The sequence below is a fragment of the Physella acuta genome, unplaced genomic scaffold, assembly GCF_028476545.2.
Source record: "Physella acuta isolate Inbredline_101_S28 unplaced genomic scaffold, ASM2847654v3 ptg000070l, whole genome shotgun sequence".
Taxonomy (NCBI): domain Eukaryota; kingdom Metazoa; phylum Mollusca; class Gastropoda; family Physidae; genus Physella; species Physella acuta.
Window position 1 is genome coordinate 197,354 of NW_026731590.1, and position 15,975 is coordinate 213,328.

At 34.1% G+C, this 15,975-nt stretch overlaps 2 protein-coding genes across 4 annotated transcripts in view; one reads left to right on the plus strand and one right to left on the minus strand.

Moving 5' to 3' along the window:
• The window catches only part of LOC131952139 (ly6/PLAUR domain-containing protein 1-like), a 192,431-nt gene that overhangs the window by 29,168 nt on the left and 147,288 nt on the right, over window positions 1-15,975 (minus strand). The window lies entirely within an intron of this gene.
• LOC131952175 (toll-like receptor 4) lies at window positions 6,707-13,502 on the plus strand. Its single transcript, XM_059314734.1, has 5 exons — window positions 6,707-6,733; window positions 7,496-7,775; window positions 7,916-7,958; window positions 12,014-12,854; window positions 13,104-13,502. The coding sequence occupies exons 1-5, from the start codon at window positions 6,707-6,709 to the stop codon at window positions 13,500-13,502; spliced, it is 1,590 nt and encodes a 529-aa protein (XP_059170717.1).

Here is a 15,975-nt window from a genome sequence, read left to right on the forward strand (position 1 = left end):
TCATACTTTATATATATATACCGAAGGGTCTATGGGGGGGGGGGAGGTTATGACCCCCTTAACCCCCCCCCCCCCTGGCTACGCCACTGGGCTAATCTACCAATAAATAAATCAATAAATTAATAAACGTCTTTAAATTATTTTTTGATTAACAGTCTGTCCGAAAAAGAAAATTGTTTTCGACCTACATACTATTTTACAGCTCTACACATAGTGCAGATTGTCTCCTGTAACCAAACGGACAAACAAACAGATAAAAAAAAAATTCAAACATGTAAACAAAAATATATCAAATGTCCATCCGGAGAAAAATGTCTGGAAGAAATACTGGATACATTTTCGCTTAGATTTGTTTTAATTTATAAATTCACAAGTAAATTACAGTTATCTGTTTTTTATATGAAAACTGAGTTTAAAAATGTACTTACAGTATATAATTATCATTTTTTACAAATATTATTTACCAATTTTTTTCTGTACTTACATATTGTCATGATACGATATATAATTTATATTACTTTTTATTTTGTTTTTTTTTTTATATTTTTGAATGCTGTTTGTCATCGCTCCTTTAAGTGAGTGTTTCTTGTGTTATTATTTGTGTTATACATTTGTATTGGATTCCTTTTTATCTTATACCTGATTATGCTATCAAAGTTCGGGTTAGATGAATAAATAAGGTCAGAGGACTCAAGAGAAATAAGGAAGTTCTATTCCACGAGGGATAATGTGGTCAACCCGAAGGTCTAGAGTTTGGATCCTGGGGGAGGGGTGGTTTATGTTTATTGGTGTTCAATGTCTGTCTCTTAAGGAAATAGTTTTTGTCAGGCATTTGTTCCGCAACGCCACCCACAACCCCCCCCCCCCCCCCCCAACCCATTTCGAAGCACGTCACGTCCATCGCTCCAAATATCCCGGACGAATAAGAAAAATATATACTTTAACCAGTGTCCGGCCCTCCCCTCTAGAAATTTAAATGCACCTCTCTACTAAAAAGTTTCATGTACACCCCCCCCCCACCCCAGGAGAATAATATCTCGGGATAAAAACATCGCTTGTAAATGCATGTATGTCAACCGTACAACGCCTATTATGACCCACTTTGTGTCGTTCCTATAGTTTAGTGAAGGCATCGTATCGGCCCTTGTTTAAAGTTTGATGACCAATTTTTAAGTAGATTTGAATTATAAATAGAAATGTAGTCTTAAACTGAAAACATTATTTTAGAGTTCTCTGGATTTGCAACTGTTATAAGATTGATTCTAAAAATATTACATTTCTAAAACATTTTAGGCTTACTGTTAAGTTTTTATTTTTTTATTATTTTTACGGTCTCTTTGATTGCAAAATCCAAAACTAAAACACGTTTTAATATATGTTTAAGGGGATATGCTATGTTTTTTTCTATTTTTTACAGTTTAAGATCTAAAGCGTTTTGAATACTTTTATTATATTTGGCATATAAAAGGAAGTATTAAACAGCAAAAAAAAAGGGTCAAAAACAATTTTGGTTGTCATGGAAACCCAAAAAACCTCCGCCATTTTGAATTTTTTGGTACTTTTAAAAATACTAAAGCTTTTTTATTTATGAACCTATAGCAATCAAATTTAAACTGCTTATATTTCAGTATATATTAAAACTTTTGTCATGACAACTTTTTGAAATAATTACTAGTAAGAATTTTACAAGGTCTAAAAAATCGTACCCTTTTTAGTATTCAAAAGTTTCAAAATGTGCATATTAATCACCAAATACTTTTTTTCTATGAAAGCAATCACAATTCCCTTGTGACAAAAGTTGTATTTTTGCATCAAGAACATTTACTGAAAATATGGTTGGCATTGTTTAATAAATAAAAAAGTAGTAGGCTTTTAACTGTTAAAAACCTGCGAACTGAGAAAAACAGCCAAAAGTAAAGAAAACTAGGTCAGGAAAGTACCATATCTGTGTAAACTGCAAAGCCGATTGTAAGCTTTGGGTGTTTCCGAGATGTAGGAAATTAAGTTTATTAAATACATGAGAAATCCAGCTTTCCAATGATGTCAAATACAATATAATGACGGATATAAAACTTTTCATAGAGAGTTTTTAAGATTGGGAAAAATTGATTATTTTTTAATTAATAGGGTCATGAAAATCGTAATTCAAACACATAAAATATTTTTTTCTCTTTAAAGTTATAATTTTCTTTATACAAAAATGGACAAAGTATCCAAAAGTGCAAGAAACCCATCATGACGAAAAACAAGAAATTTTGTGATTTTTTCCGCGCATATCCCCTTAAGAATTTCTATTGAAATTACCGAACCCTCTCACCCTCATAGCTAGATTATTATCGGATAGTGGTGCAACAGAAATCACATTGAACAGGAAACACATGTTGTTTGTATCCATCAACAATCAGCAGCACTCAACAAACTACATCCTTTTCATTTCAAATTTTTATATTTTGTTTTCATGAAATGTGCGTGACATCCTTACCAACGTCTGAAGAAAAAAAAATACATAAAAAAGTTTTAATAATAAGCTTTTATGTAATAATGCACTAAGAAGTGAAAAACAAATTATACACTACTATTTAAATAACTATAAAGAAAAGCGTGGGTCACTTTAGTATTTATTGGATAACTTTACTAAAATTTAGAAAACGACCCACGCTTTTCTTTATAATTATTTAAATAGTAGTGTTTTTTAAATTTATTTTCTACTTTTTAGTGCATTATTACATAAAAGCTTGTTATTAAAAAACGTTTTTAATGAATTTTTTTCAGCACTTTAATTTTTTTAAAATTTACAATAGAGTTGCATGACTAAAAACCATTGCGCACCCAAAGAACGTGATGACGCGTGTATAATAGTGCGGAATATTTGGATGAGACTACCTACTAATTTGGTCAATATTTTAATTCATTCATAAAAAATTAATTAGGCAAACAATTAAGTCAAATTTAATGTCATGTTGCATGATCTTTTAGTCTTAACCTACGGTCTAACGTTGAAACAAATCTGTCAATTAGAAGTGTCAGAAATTTCGCCTGGGGCGTTTCAAACTAGACAGACAGACAGACTGACGACATACAGAGAAAGCAAGTGAAATAAAAGCTAGTAATAATATAAAAAATTGTATTAAGAAATTTAGCACGATTGTGTCTTTACTTCAAAAGAAAATGGAATTGTCTTCTATAACTATGCTGCACTAATTGTTATTTTCCCTATCTAATGGATTGTTTCTGTCTACAACATTTTTTTGTCAATTCTTATGGCGAAAGGAAAAACGTAAGAGCTGTTTTCTTTCTGAATTCAAGCCAAGGATGCGAACGCTGACTTGCGGGTCAGCGGTCAGAAGCTCTTTCATCCGACCTAACCATCCACATATATGTATAAATATAAACAAGCTTTACACCAATGCTTCGCCATGATGTATAACTCTGCAGTGCAAATTTTGGAGGATAAAAAATACTGAACCTAAAACTAATGTTCTTATTGCAATTCTCGTTAAACAAATATTAAATTTAAAATAAAAAAAAAACGACTTAAGGAGAGAGGATAAGTGAAGAGAAAATTAAAAAAAACGCACCCCAACACTACAACTTCAACTCTATAACAATGCACTGCAATCCGAACAAAACCCAACATTATCCCGCCACATGCCTATGCTAGTAGAGCCACCAAAATATTAATTATGTTCGTTTCAATAATCGTAATTGTCTCTTACATGTAATGTAACAGCGCATACAGTTAATAGGTAAATCGGTTTAAATGTTTAAAGTAACTACTAATATTTACAATAATTTTACGCAACAATAATCAATGTGGCGGCAAAAGAAAAAAAAATTGATTGTAAATATAATACAGGATCAGATTTCTTCCTTTTAAATTATCTACACAGCAAAAATTAACAATTTTAAATTAGATTAATTTTCTTTATAATTTAAATATAATTTAACTTTCCTTTAAACCAGGGGTCTATAAACTACGGCACGCGAAGCCCTCTAATCCGGCGCGTGAAGATCTTTTTGTCACTTAAATTTACGTAAATTAATGTGTATTCTGCCAAGCTCAACGTTTTTACCAAATTAAAATAGTAGTGCGTTATGTTTCCCAACCGATTACAACATTGCAAAACCTAACTGTTCAACAGTTGGAAAAGTTAATTCTCGTTATTACTAATGGCGTAGCGAGTGTTACAGAATGCAAAAGATTTCTATATTTCTTTTTAAATATCAAGCTATAAGATCTAAGTTCGTTGCAGCATTTTTTAATATTCTAAACTTCCGGCTACTAACATGACCGAGTCTTGCATTTTCCAGTTCGCCTCTTTAAAAAAAAAAACTGATCATCATGAACATGCCACTGGCGGACAGGATGTAAAAAAAGGAAATCTAGATATGTCAGATTAAAAACAGCACGCTGTAAAACTGCTTTACTTAGCACGGAGATCACGTGATAGATATGACACATAGCTGACAACTTGCGAGCCCTCATAGATTCTTGTATCAAAAGATGTGTCATACTTGCTGAAAGTTTTTCTGTTCTTATCATTTATTCTCAGATTTACATTTCTATCTAACAAAACATTGACATCTGTTAAGTAAGGCCTACTTACGAATTGCAATCAAGAGACAGCATAGTTTTGTTGATTTAGACACTTTACACATTTTTTATCACTCTCCCCCAGACGCCACAGTGAAGCGTCACTTCTTTAGTGTTTCTTCCGCTTGAAATTTTCGTTTCGGGGTTGGGGGGGGGGGGCGGCCTGCATTTTAAGGGTGTGAAGCGGAGGACACTGGTAAAACTATATGATTTCTATATAAATTCCATTTCGTTCGGGGGGGGGACGGTAGAGTTTCTTACTCCCCCCCCCCCCCTCACGAAGAGATGTCTGGAAGGAACTTTGTACTATTGTTTTTATTTGCATTTACGCTAAAATGACTGTGAAAATAATTAATATTTATTATTTATTTATTGAATTGCTTAAATCAATTAATTCTTTCGTAATCAACAGGTTGGTAAGAAGTGATTCATTTGGGGTGGTGGAGGTGGGGGGGGGGGGGGTGGGGGGTGGGGAGTATTTCTAACAAACGATAGATATTGACAGGACTCATGGCCTGTTCCCTGTGAGTATATTCACTTAAAATATAACCGTTATATTCCATAAATGGGAGAAATTGGGATGTAGAGGTATACTGAGCGAAATTATTTGTGAAGAACTCAATCTAAAATCCTGAATCGTTAAAGATGAGAAATGTCATTCTCTAAATAAAACATTTAACCAATAAGTGCAAAACCGACATTCGTGTAATTTTACAGAAAATAATGTAACACATTATAAATCTTAAAAGTATAAATTGTCAAACAAACTACTTATCATTTCTAATAGCATGTAGCGGAGGTGTCCAGAAAGTTTGGTTATTTCTGTAGACCAGACACCTGTACAGCTGATTTCTTAAATAAGTTTCTACTTCAGGTGGGTGTGTATTCAAGTCGACATCCAAGAGGGTGACACAATTCAAGGAAGCGACAAAAACCAAAGGGCTTAAACCACGCATGCTGATAGGCCTGTAGTTCATTATCCCGTCTATCAGCACGTTCTTTGCGAACACCTTCACGCTCTTGTGTAATTGATAAAAAAATAACCCTTGTCAATAAATTTCTTCATGTGTTCAAGTGACACCCGGTTTAGTATCTCAGTGTATAACATCCCCAGAACTAATTAGATATTAAAAATTTGGTAATTTTAGTGTCACCCCATTTCTTGGTGGGTTATTACCATATACTTAAAATATATGTATCAAGCATTTGTAATTTTTTAAATTAACTAGTTAAAGCAGATTTACCAGCACAGTTTTATCCAATGTCCACAATTGTTTGTACGCTATTGGTACTACACACTACTATAATGTATACTTGTTTTAAGCACCAAAAATGATTTAAAAAGCCTAAAGTAGTATATATTAATGATGTTACCAACACGCCATATTCCACAATTAAAGCTGATCTGCCAGCTTTTCTAATTTCACTTTGTCTGTTAAGATGAATGTACTTTATTTGTAAAAAAAATATTCAAAACAATACTAAACAAAATATTTTACTGTTTGAAAATATCTAATGATATATTGTCAATAACATACGTCGTGACATGTGATGAATGTATGGTTTCAATTAAAGCGGCGTCCATAAAAGGCGTCACATTCATGACTTGGGTCGAAAATTTTGAGAATGTAGGGCTTCACAACTTCACATTTTAACCTGAGTCACAAACTTCACATTTTAACCCAAGTCACATCTTTACCTTTTAACCTAAGAAGTTTTTTCCATAATTCTTAGTAGTTATAACGCGTTTTAGAAGATTTTAATGTAATTATTAAATTTATATTATCTTAAAACTCCGAACATTAGTGTATATATAAAACCCTTAAACTAAAGAACACATGATTAAATGCAGGAGTCGAGAGAATAACAGGAACGCCAAATCACTTGACAATGGGAGAGGATGGTGAAATTCTGGTGGTTTTGTGAGGGAGTGGTGGCTTTGTATGGTGAATGGAGGTGGTGTAGTGTCTAGTAGGTGAGAGTGGAGATAAGTGTGTCCAGAGTATGGAAACCCCCACCTCCCCTCACTCCACCCCCTCACCCCACCCCCCCACCCCCGGAGAAATATGTCTTAAAAACACTACTTGTAATGTATCTTGGTCATACAGCGCAATGGCTTATAAACCAAAGTGTCTAAAGGTATGCCCTGTTAATCAACTCCCTTTAAGGATTGAAATTCCCGCATTCGTAACGGCATTTATAATGTTTTGATAAGAGTTTGCATTCAACTTGTTATTTGTATTTCAATAAGTATTCATAAGACATAAGGGATTAGTGCATTTTTTTTAAAATTTGAATTAGTTTTAAATATTTATCCTCCCATTATTGCAGTTACATTTGGCGCAGTGCACTTGTTCGAAACGAGAGATGTAAAGTTAGAATACCCCCCCCCCCCATTTCATTATAACTATAGCACGTATATGAAAATAAACACATCCCTCCCCTACACAGCGAGATGGCTATCGTATCTCCACACGAAGAAATCACGTCAAATCAGAAACAAATGAATTATAACTCCACCAACACTTAACACTACTTAACACAACACATCCTAGTCCATAATTTTAAATTTATTTTTGTATTTATTCATTGTGCAAGACAGCAGTACCATCGTTTGGAAAAGAAACTGTATTAGAAAAGTACGCGATTTTATTGTTGTTACTGCATAAGAAAATGGGATATTTTTTATCTTCAACTATTACGCATTTGCTACTGATTTTATTGAATTTGTTCTTTATTCTAGGTATAAGTTATGCTATTTCTTATAATAATTCAAACTCTAAGCGAATATGGAACTATCACGATGCGGAAGTAAAAAAGACTTGTCCAAATGATTGTCTGTGTCTTAACAATGATGAACGACTTACACTTGATTGCCAATGTTTTTTTAATTGTCCGCAGTTGCCATCTAATACCAAGGATTTAACTTTAAACGCCGATGGAATGTACACTCTCAAGTGTGACGTTTTCGACAACTTAAATCATTTGGATTTCTTGGAACTCAACCTCTTTGCGGGCTTTGACACGTGTGAGGAATATTTCCAGGCACAGCGTTTTTCATTACGGAAACTAGTGCTAGGACTCAATACAATTGCAGAACTTCCAGCTAATCTGTTTATGAACCTACAAAGCTTAGCATATCTGGTGCTATATGATAATACTCTGACACGCTTGCAGGATGGTATTTTCGCCGGTTTGGCCAACTTAAAAGAATTAAGAATAGAAGAAAATTCAATTACAAACATTTCTGACAACACTTTCGCTGGACTTGAGTCGCTAACTAATTTCGAGTTTTATTATTCTCTTAAATTTCCGTTTAAGAAATACAGTTCAGGAATTATTTCAACGACCAGTCAAACAGAAGGTATGATACATGAAATTAGCCACAAGAAATTTGCCTCTTTTTCCAGCCCAATGTTTCCAAAACATTTTCATCCCTCCACTATCTTTGGGGTCATCCATAAATGACGTCACGCTTTTTTTTACGATTTTTACCCCCCCCCCCCTCCCCTCCGTCACACGTCACAAAAAGCCAGACCCCCTGCCCCTAAAATAACGTCAATTCTCAGTCTTCGTTTTCTAACATTGCTTTTTTATAATGCAAAAGTGTGACGTCGCACGATCTGAACCCCCCCCCCCCCTCCCCCTCATTACACACCGTCACAAAATTACGGACCCTTCCCCCCCCCCCCCCCTTTACGAGTGTGACGTCATTTATGGACGACTCCTTTATAAAAACACCTCGCCCCTCCCAAACTGAAACTACATTGAAACTATGAAGGTGGAAACATTAACAGTAGCATTTCATTTTCACACAGAAGAGAAATTTAATTTTACAAAAATAAAGCATACCGATGAGATGATTTTTTTTCTTTTTTTTCCCCCGCCTCAGACATATAATTTACAGCGTCAGTTGTGTGTTCACTTTAGTATTACAGTTTTCATCATCGGCTTGTAAGGACTTATACAGATTTACAATAGTAATATTTCTTTCTTACTTGTAGCCTACTTTCCTTCATGTAAGATGGTTTTCTTATACATAGATCTAATACAAAACGTCTAAATATTAAAAAAAAATAAAACGCGCCATAGTTACTGTATTCTTTGGTTCGCTTTTTTTGTCAGCAGTAGTTTCACTAAAAGTACCACGGTCATTTTGATTTTTTCTTATTACAAGAAAAACAAAGCGGGAGTGATCACCCCTAAACTTTATTGTATACTAGCATACCCGTCCCCCGCGCGTTGCCGCGGGGATAGAAGAAAGTTAGACGAAATATATTAGAAGGATTTCGCCAACGCGTTACCAATCATATGTTCTTAGACGCGTGACCTTTACTAAAAGTGAGTTATTTAAATGTAAACAATGCCTGCGCTTGGATCATAAATTTCGGGACACGGGTTTACCTACACTACCGCATGAAAACCTAGAGTGTACATTAATCACTAACCGAAATAATATGGTAGAACACACTTCGGTGACCACCCATGTGTCAGAGACGTAGATGGGCGCTCTCAGGAGCCCTACCCCCGATTACACTACCGCATAGGCGCGGCAAACCGCCCCTGCTCCTTAAAACTAACGTGCCAAATAGCCTCCTGTTATAGAGCAAAATCCCCAAATTCCGTGGCGCCACCCTTGCGAAACTAAAAAAAAAATATTTTTTTACAGAACCCTTCCCTAGAGTGTTCTAATCAACTCCCCAAAGTTTCATGCCTATCGGATAAACAGTGTGAAATCAAAATAGACTTTTATTTTTATATACCGTAAATAGAGAAAAAATCGGACCCTCCCCTGGTGCCGCTCTTGCGAAATTAAAAATTATTTTTTTACAGAACCCTTCCCTAGAGTTGTATAATGAACTCCCCAAAGTCTCATAGCTATCGGATGAACAGTGTGAAATCAAAATAGACTTTTATTTTTATATATACCGTATATAGAGAAAAACAAATCGCGCCCTGCGAGTTTGAAATTTTTTTTTCGCAGAAACCTCCCCAGGAATATTCTCAACAATTTCCCAAAGTTTCACGGCGATTCGATGAGAGGTGTAGTAATGCATAAAGGACAAAAAAAACAGACAGACAGACAGACAAACACACATACATTGCTTTATATATATATAGATTCAAAAATAACAAGCAATTATATAATTATGCACTAAAAATGAGAAAATAAATGATATTCTTTAAATATAATATTAAGCTAACTAGAAATAAAAATATAGGTAGCTTCTTAAATTTTAGTAAATTATATTTATTCAATACATAACAGTGTCCCACGATTTTTTTATAGCTATTTAAATAGTGGTGCATTGTCATATATTTAAAGGAAGAAAAAAAATTTAGTGCATAATTTACATAAAAGCTAGTTATTTTAAAAAATCTCTTTAAAAATTCCTGGTAAATGAAAATGTTCAATACAATAGATTTGCATTACTAAAAACAATTGAACAGAACAAATGTATACACAATAGTGCGGAAAATAAAACGTTATTTAGGAAACATTCATTAATTCTTTAAAAATAAATTAGGCTTCGAATTTAGTCAAACTTGATGGTATATTGCATTGTCATCTGATCGTGACCCACGGGCCAAGTTTGAAACGATTCGGTCAGTTATAAGTGGTTAAAATATACAATAATACACTCCTATCTAAATTATAATAAAGAAAAGTGAGGGTCACTATATTATCTATTGGATACCTTTACTAATATTTAGGAAGAGAACCATGCTTTTTAAATAGAAATTTAAATTGTAGTGTATTATTACAATGTTTAAAGAAAATTATTTTTTCTCCTTTTTAGTGCATCAAAAAATATAAGCAAACTTCCGTTTAGAGCATTTCTGCTGATGACTGTGTTAGAATTATGTTTAGACTGATTTAAATGGTTAATCAAATTTGTTTAGAATGTCCTCTGGATAATCTATAATATATAATTTGTTTGTTTTCGGGCAAGTGGCTTGCGGGCGTTTGTCTCATTCGGTCAATTGTCCAAATGATTTCAATGTCCCACAATTTAAAAATAATGTATACTAAAAGCTTAAACTTTGGAATTCTCAACCAGTAAAATCTTTAAGTCCAATCAATATTTTACATTTCAGGTTCAAGCCATTTCAATGAGACCTCCCCGTGTTTACCCGACAAGGCGTTGTCAGTGTTGACAAACTTGAGAGAACTAGCAATACCCGGTACTAACTGTAAATTGGGTCCCGGATTTCGGAAGCTAAAACGTCTCCAATCAATATTCTTCAACGAAACCTATAAATGCTATCTTACTCACTTGTGTAATAATTATTTTGAAAACATACAATCAGAGCAAAATATATCTATTTCGTTGGCACGCTGCCCACTTTCAAGCTTTACCAACACATCTTTTGTGATGAGATCAACGTTGTCAAGCCTGAACCTTGATGAAACAGACCTAAATTTACAACAAATTTTTGACTCAATCCATCTGTTCAAAAACGTGCAGGAGTTTTCGATAGAAAAATTAACTCATGAATCACTTTACACGGTTTATTTAGAAGATGTTTTGGAATTGTTTATGGAAACTCAAATAAAAAATTTATCGATTGCTGGAAATAAAGTTAACTTCAAACAAAAAACTAAATATTTAAGAGTCCCTCCAACGTTGAAAACACTGATTACAGATGCCCATTTGTATGTAAATAACATCATTAATGCCCTGAGACATTCGCCAGAAAACTCGCTCACAAGATTACATTTTAAAAGACCACATTGGAAACCAAATGTTGTATTGTAAGTAATACATAGTAAACTATATATTCCAATTCTTACACACCTATCTGTTCTATTGTTTATAGTAAATAAAAATTCTTACAGATTACATCAGAACAAGACTAAAAAAAACGAGATTAATCTAAGTTTAATGGATTATCTAATTTGAAAGAGTTGTACGTTTCTTACAATAGCCTAGGTTATAACACATTTGAAGAGGTGCTAGTGGTACTATAATATGTGGATCCATTTTAGACGACTTACTTTACAACAAATTTTTGACGCAATCCATCTGTTAAAAACGTGCAGGGGTTTTCGATACAGAATGTAATGGATCTATCAGGTGTCGTGTTTAATTTAGAACATGTTTTGGAATTGTTTATAGAAACTCAAATCAAAAAATGTATCAATTGCTTGAAATGAAATTACCTTCGATGAAGAAACTAAATATTTACGTGTTCCCCCAACGTTGGAGACAATAGCCACTGACGCCTACAAATATCCTGTAGATTGCCTCATTAATGCCCTGAGATATTCGAAGAAAAACTCGCTCAAAAAATTACATTATAAAATACAAGCCAATAAACACACTGTTTTTATGTAAGTAATATAATGTAAACTATACATCTTCCAATTCTTACACACCACCTGTTCAATCGCTTATAGTTTTTTTTTCTTTATAGATTACATCAGAGCAAGACATATCGACCCAAAAAAGGAGTTTATTCTAAGTTCAACGGATTATCTAATTTGGAAGAGTTGGATCTTTCTTATAATATGATAAAAGACACTAAGAACAACATATTTGAAGGGATGAAAAATCTCCGTGTTCTAGGACTGTCAAGTTCTGGTGGTACTGGACTATGTGGAAAAAATTTAGACGACAGCTGGCTAAGAACAGATTTGGCAAAGCTCGAAGACTTAAGGATGAATGAATGTAACATAGATTTTATATCAAGAACATTTTATTTTCCGAAAAATCTTAAAAGATTATATTTAAGTCAAAATCTATTGACGTTTTTCGAGGCATACACACTAAGACATTTGAACATGACATATTTAGATTTGTCTTCCAACCGTTTACCTGGTCTATCAGGTGAAATGTGGGAAGAGCTGAAGAGATTAAAATTGGTTAATCCTAATTTTCTAGTAGATTTGTCTGATAATAAGTTTCAATTTAGCTGCACGTACGTTCAAAGTCTACATTTATTGGTGACCAACACACAATTGTTTGAGAACGAAGACGAAATGACGTTCATAAAGGAAGACAATACGTATTTAAACTACAAGGAAATGGTTGCACAACTTCCAAGACTAACAAAAAACTGTCAGATAAAAGAAATCTTCAGCTATGTGCTGTCAGTGTTTTTCACCCATCTCCTGTGTTTGATTGTTCTGGCCGTGTTTTTCTATTACCGCTGGAAGCTGAGGTACCTCTACTTTATTGGTCAACGGCGGCTGCACATCGGTGGACGTTTTGCCAACTACAACCCACAGGTTGATATCTTCATCACTTATGATGAGGTACAATACATGCTAAATTAATTCCTCAGATATATTTACTTAGTATTAAAACTAAATTAAAATGTAAATTATTTCAAATATACATTGATTCAAATAAATTTGTACAGGTACATAAATTAAATGATTTGCTAATTACGCGTAATTTAATACTTTTAAAAATAAATTTACAATAATATATTTACACCTATTGCTCATTATGTGTGAAACACCTAATGAGTTTTTTTTCATTCGATATTTTTTTTTCCAAAGGGTGAGCCTAGAATCCGACAGATTGTAAGAAATATTATCCTACCATTCTTGCGAGAGAAGAACATCTCTTACATTTTAGGAGAAGTGGACTTTCCAGGTGGGGACATGGTGTCACACATCAGTGGAGCTATAACTGGCTCAAGAAAAACGCTGGTCTTGTTGTCTGAAGATATTTTCTTGGATCACTACCGAGAGTATGAGATGAACCTGGCCATCATGCGAGAGTTCAATGTACGAGGTCAGGTTATCGTTCCTGTCTTTGTTGAGAGGGTCGACTTGAATACATACCCACCTGAAGTAGAAACTTATTTAAGGAATCAGCTGTACAGGTGTCTGGTCTACAGAAATAACCAAACTTTCTGGACACTTCTACTACATGCTATTAGAAATGATAAGTAGTTTGATATTGTTTTAATATTGTTTTACAATATGTAAATGTTACAGATTTTTATTAGATTTGTTTTATGACATTAAAACTTAATTACAGTTTTCTGTTTTCTTGATTTCGAAAATTTAGTTTAATAGATTTATCAAAAGTGTGTAATAAACAGAACAAAGTTACGTTTAAATTGCATAAATAATTTTTTGTCACTCTGTAGATTGTATTTAAATTTGTATGTTTTAATTATAATTTCTATCAATTTCTTTTTAACATTTCAAGATTTTTACTTTCTCGTATATACGAAGTATAGAGAAAGTATTGTAATCGTGCACAAAAATAACGTGAAATTTTGACAGTTTTCACCGTTTTACTCCTCAGTCCTTCATCACATCCGGAGTATAGAGGACTTTTTTTAATCAGGCAAAAATTATAAATACAAATATATAAACGTTTTGGCGTTTTATGCGTTATCAAGTCGTAAAAACGGGACTTTGCAATTCTGTCCGTATGTCTGTGTGTCTGTGTGTGTGTCTGTGTGTAAACACGATAACTTGAGTTCCGTTACAGCTAGGTTGATGAAATTTCATATATAAGTATTTTATCAAAATCGTAGATCCTGATCAACTTTTGAGCGATTTCCGATAACCGGAAGTGGTACTTTTTCTACTTTGAATTTTTCAAAAGCCTATAAGTTGCGTACTATATAGATAGATGAATGAAATTTCACACGTAAGTAAATGATCTAATTCTCTACCTTCTGTCAAATTTTGAGTAATTTCCGTTGACCGGAATTACTAATTTACGCTATTTCCGATTTCTCAAAAACGCATGTAAATTTATAAAGTACTAATAATATCTCGCACTTTTATACACATTTTATTAGGCGTTCACTTGGTGTGGGACGGAGTGGTCTAGCGGTAGAGAGCTGGACTTCTAACCCGTTAGTCTCGAGTTCGAATCCGAGTTCAAGTCAGTAGACCGTCCCTGAGTCCACCCAACTCTGATGGGTACCTAACTCCTGTTAGGGAAAGTAAAGGCGGCTGGGCATAGTGCTGACCACACTGTCTCTTCATATGCCGAGGTCACAGAAACAAGTGGACTCTACTTCACTTGCCCCATAGACCGTCAGTTTTGAAAGGGAAACTTTTCACTTGGTGTGCAATTCTTTTTACTTTCTCGTATATACGAAGTATAGAGAAAGTCTTGTAATCGTGCAAAAAAAAAAAATCGAGATTTTTACAAATCTCGACGTTTCACGCCTCACTGATACGGAAAAACATAATTTTGCAATCTTGTCCGTATGTCTGTGTGTCTGTGTGTCTGTCTGTGTGTCTGTCTGTCTGTCTGTGTGTCTGTCTGTCCGTGTGTAAACACGATAACTTGAGTACCGTTACAGCTAGGTTGATGAAATTTCATATATAAGTATTTTATCAAAATCGTAGATCCTGATCAACGTTTGAGCGATTTCCGATAACCGGAAGTGGTACTTTTTCTACTTTGAATTTTTCAAAAGCCTATAAGTTGCGTACTTTATAGATAGATGCATGAAATTTCACACGTAAGTAAATGATCTAATTCTCTACCTTCTGTCAAATTTTGAGTAATTTCCGTTGACCGGAATTACTAATTTACGCTATTTCCGATTTCTCAAAAACGCATGTAAATTTATAAAGTACTAATAATATCTCGCACTTTTATACACATTTTATTAGGCGTTCACTTGGTGTGGGACGGAGTGGTCTAGCGGTAGAGAGCTGGACTTCTAACCCGTTAGTCTCGAGTTCGAATCCGAGTTCAAGTCAGTAGACCGTCCCTGAGTCCACCCAACTCTGATGGGTACCTAACTCCTGTTAGGGAAAGTAAAGGCGGCTGGGCATAGTGCTGACCACACTGTCTCTTCATATGCCGAGGTCACAGAAACAAGTGGACTCTACTTCACTTGCCCCATAGACCGTCAGTTTTGAAAGGGAAACTTTTCACTTGGTGTGCAATTCTTTTTACTTTCTCGTATATACGAAGTAGGCTATAGAGAAAGTCTTGTAATCGTGCAAAAAAAAAAAAAGAGATTTTTACAAATCTCGACGTTTCACGCCTCACTGATACGGAAAAACATAATTTTGCAATCTTGTCCGTATGTCTGTGTGTCTGTGTGTCTGTCTGTGTGTCTGTCTGTCTGTCCGTGTGTAAACACGATAACTTGAGTACCGTTACAGCTAGGTTGATGACATTTCATATATAAGTATTTTATCAAAATCGTTGATCCGTATCAACTTTTTAAGCGATTTCCGATAACCGGAAGTGGTACTTTTCCTACTTTGAATTTTTCAAAAGCCTATAACTTGAGTACTATTTCAGATAGATAAATGAAATTTCATAGGTAAGTAAAAGATCTAATTCTCTACCTTCTATTAAATTTTGAGTCATTTCCGTTGACTGGAAGTAGTACTTTACGCTACTTCCGATTTCTCAAAAAACTAATGTAAATTTTAA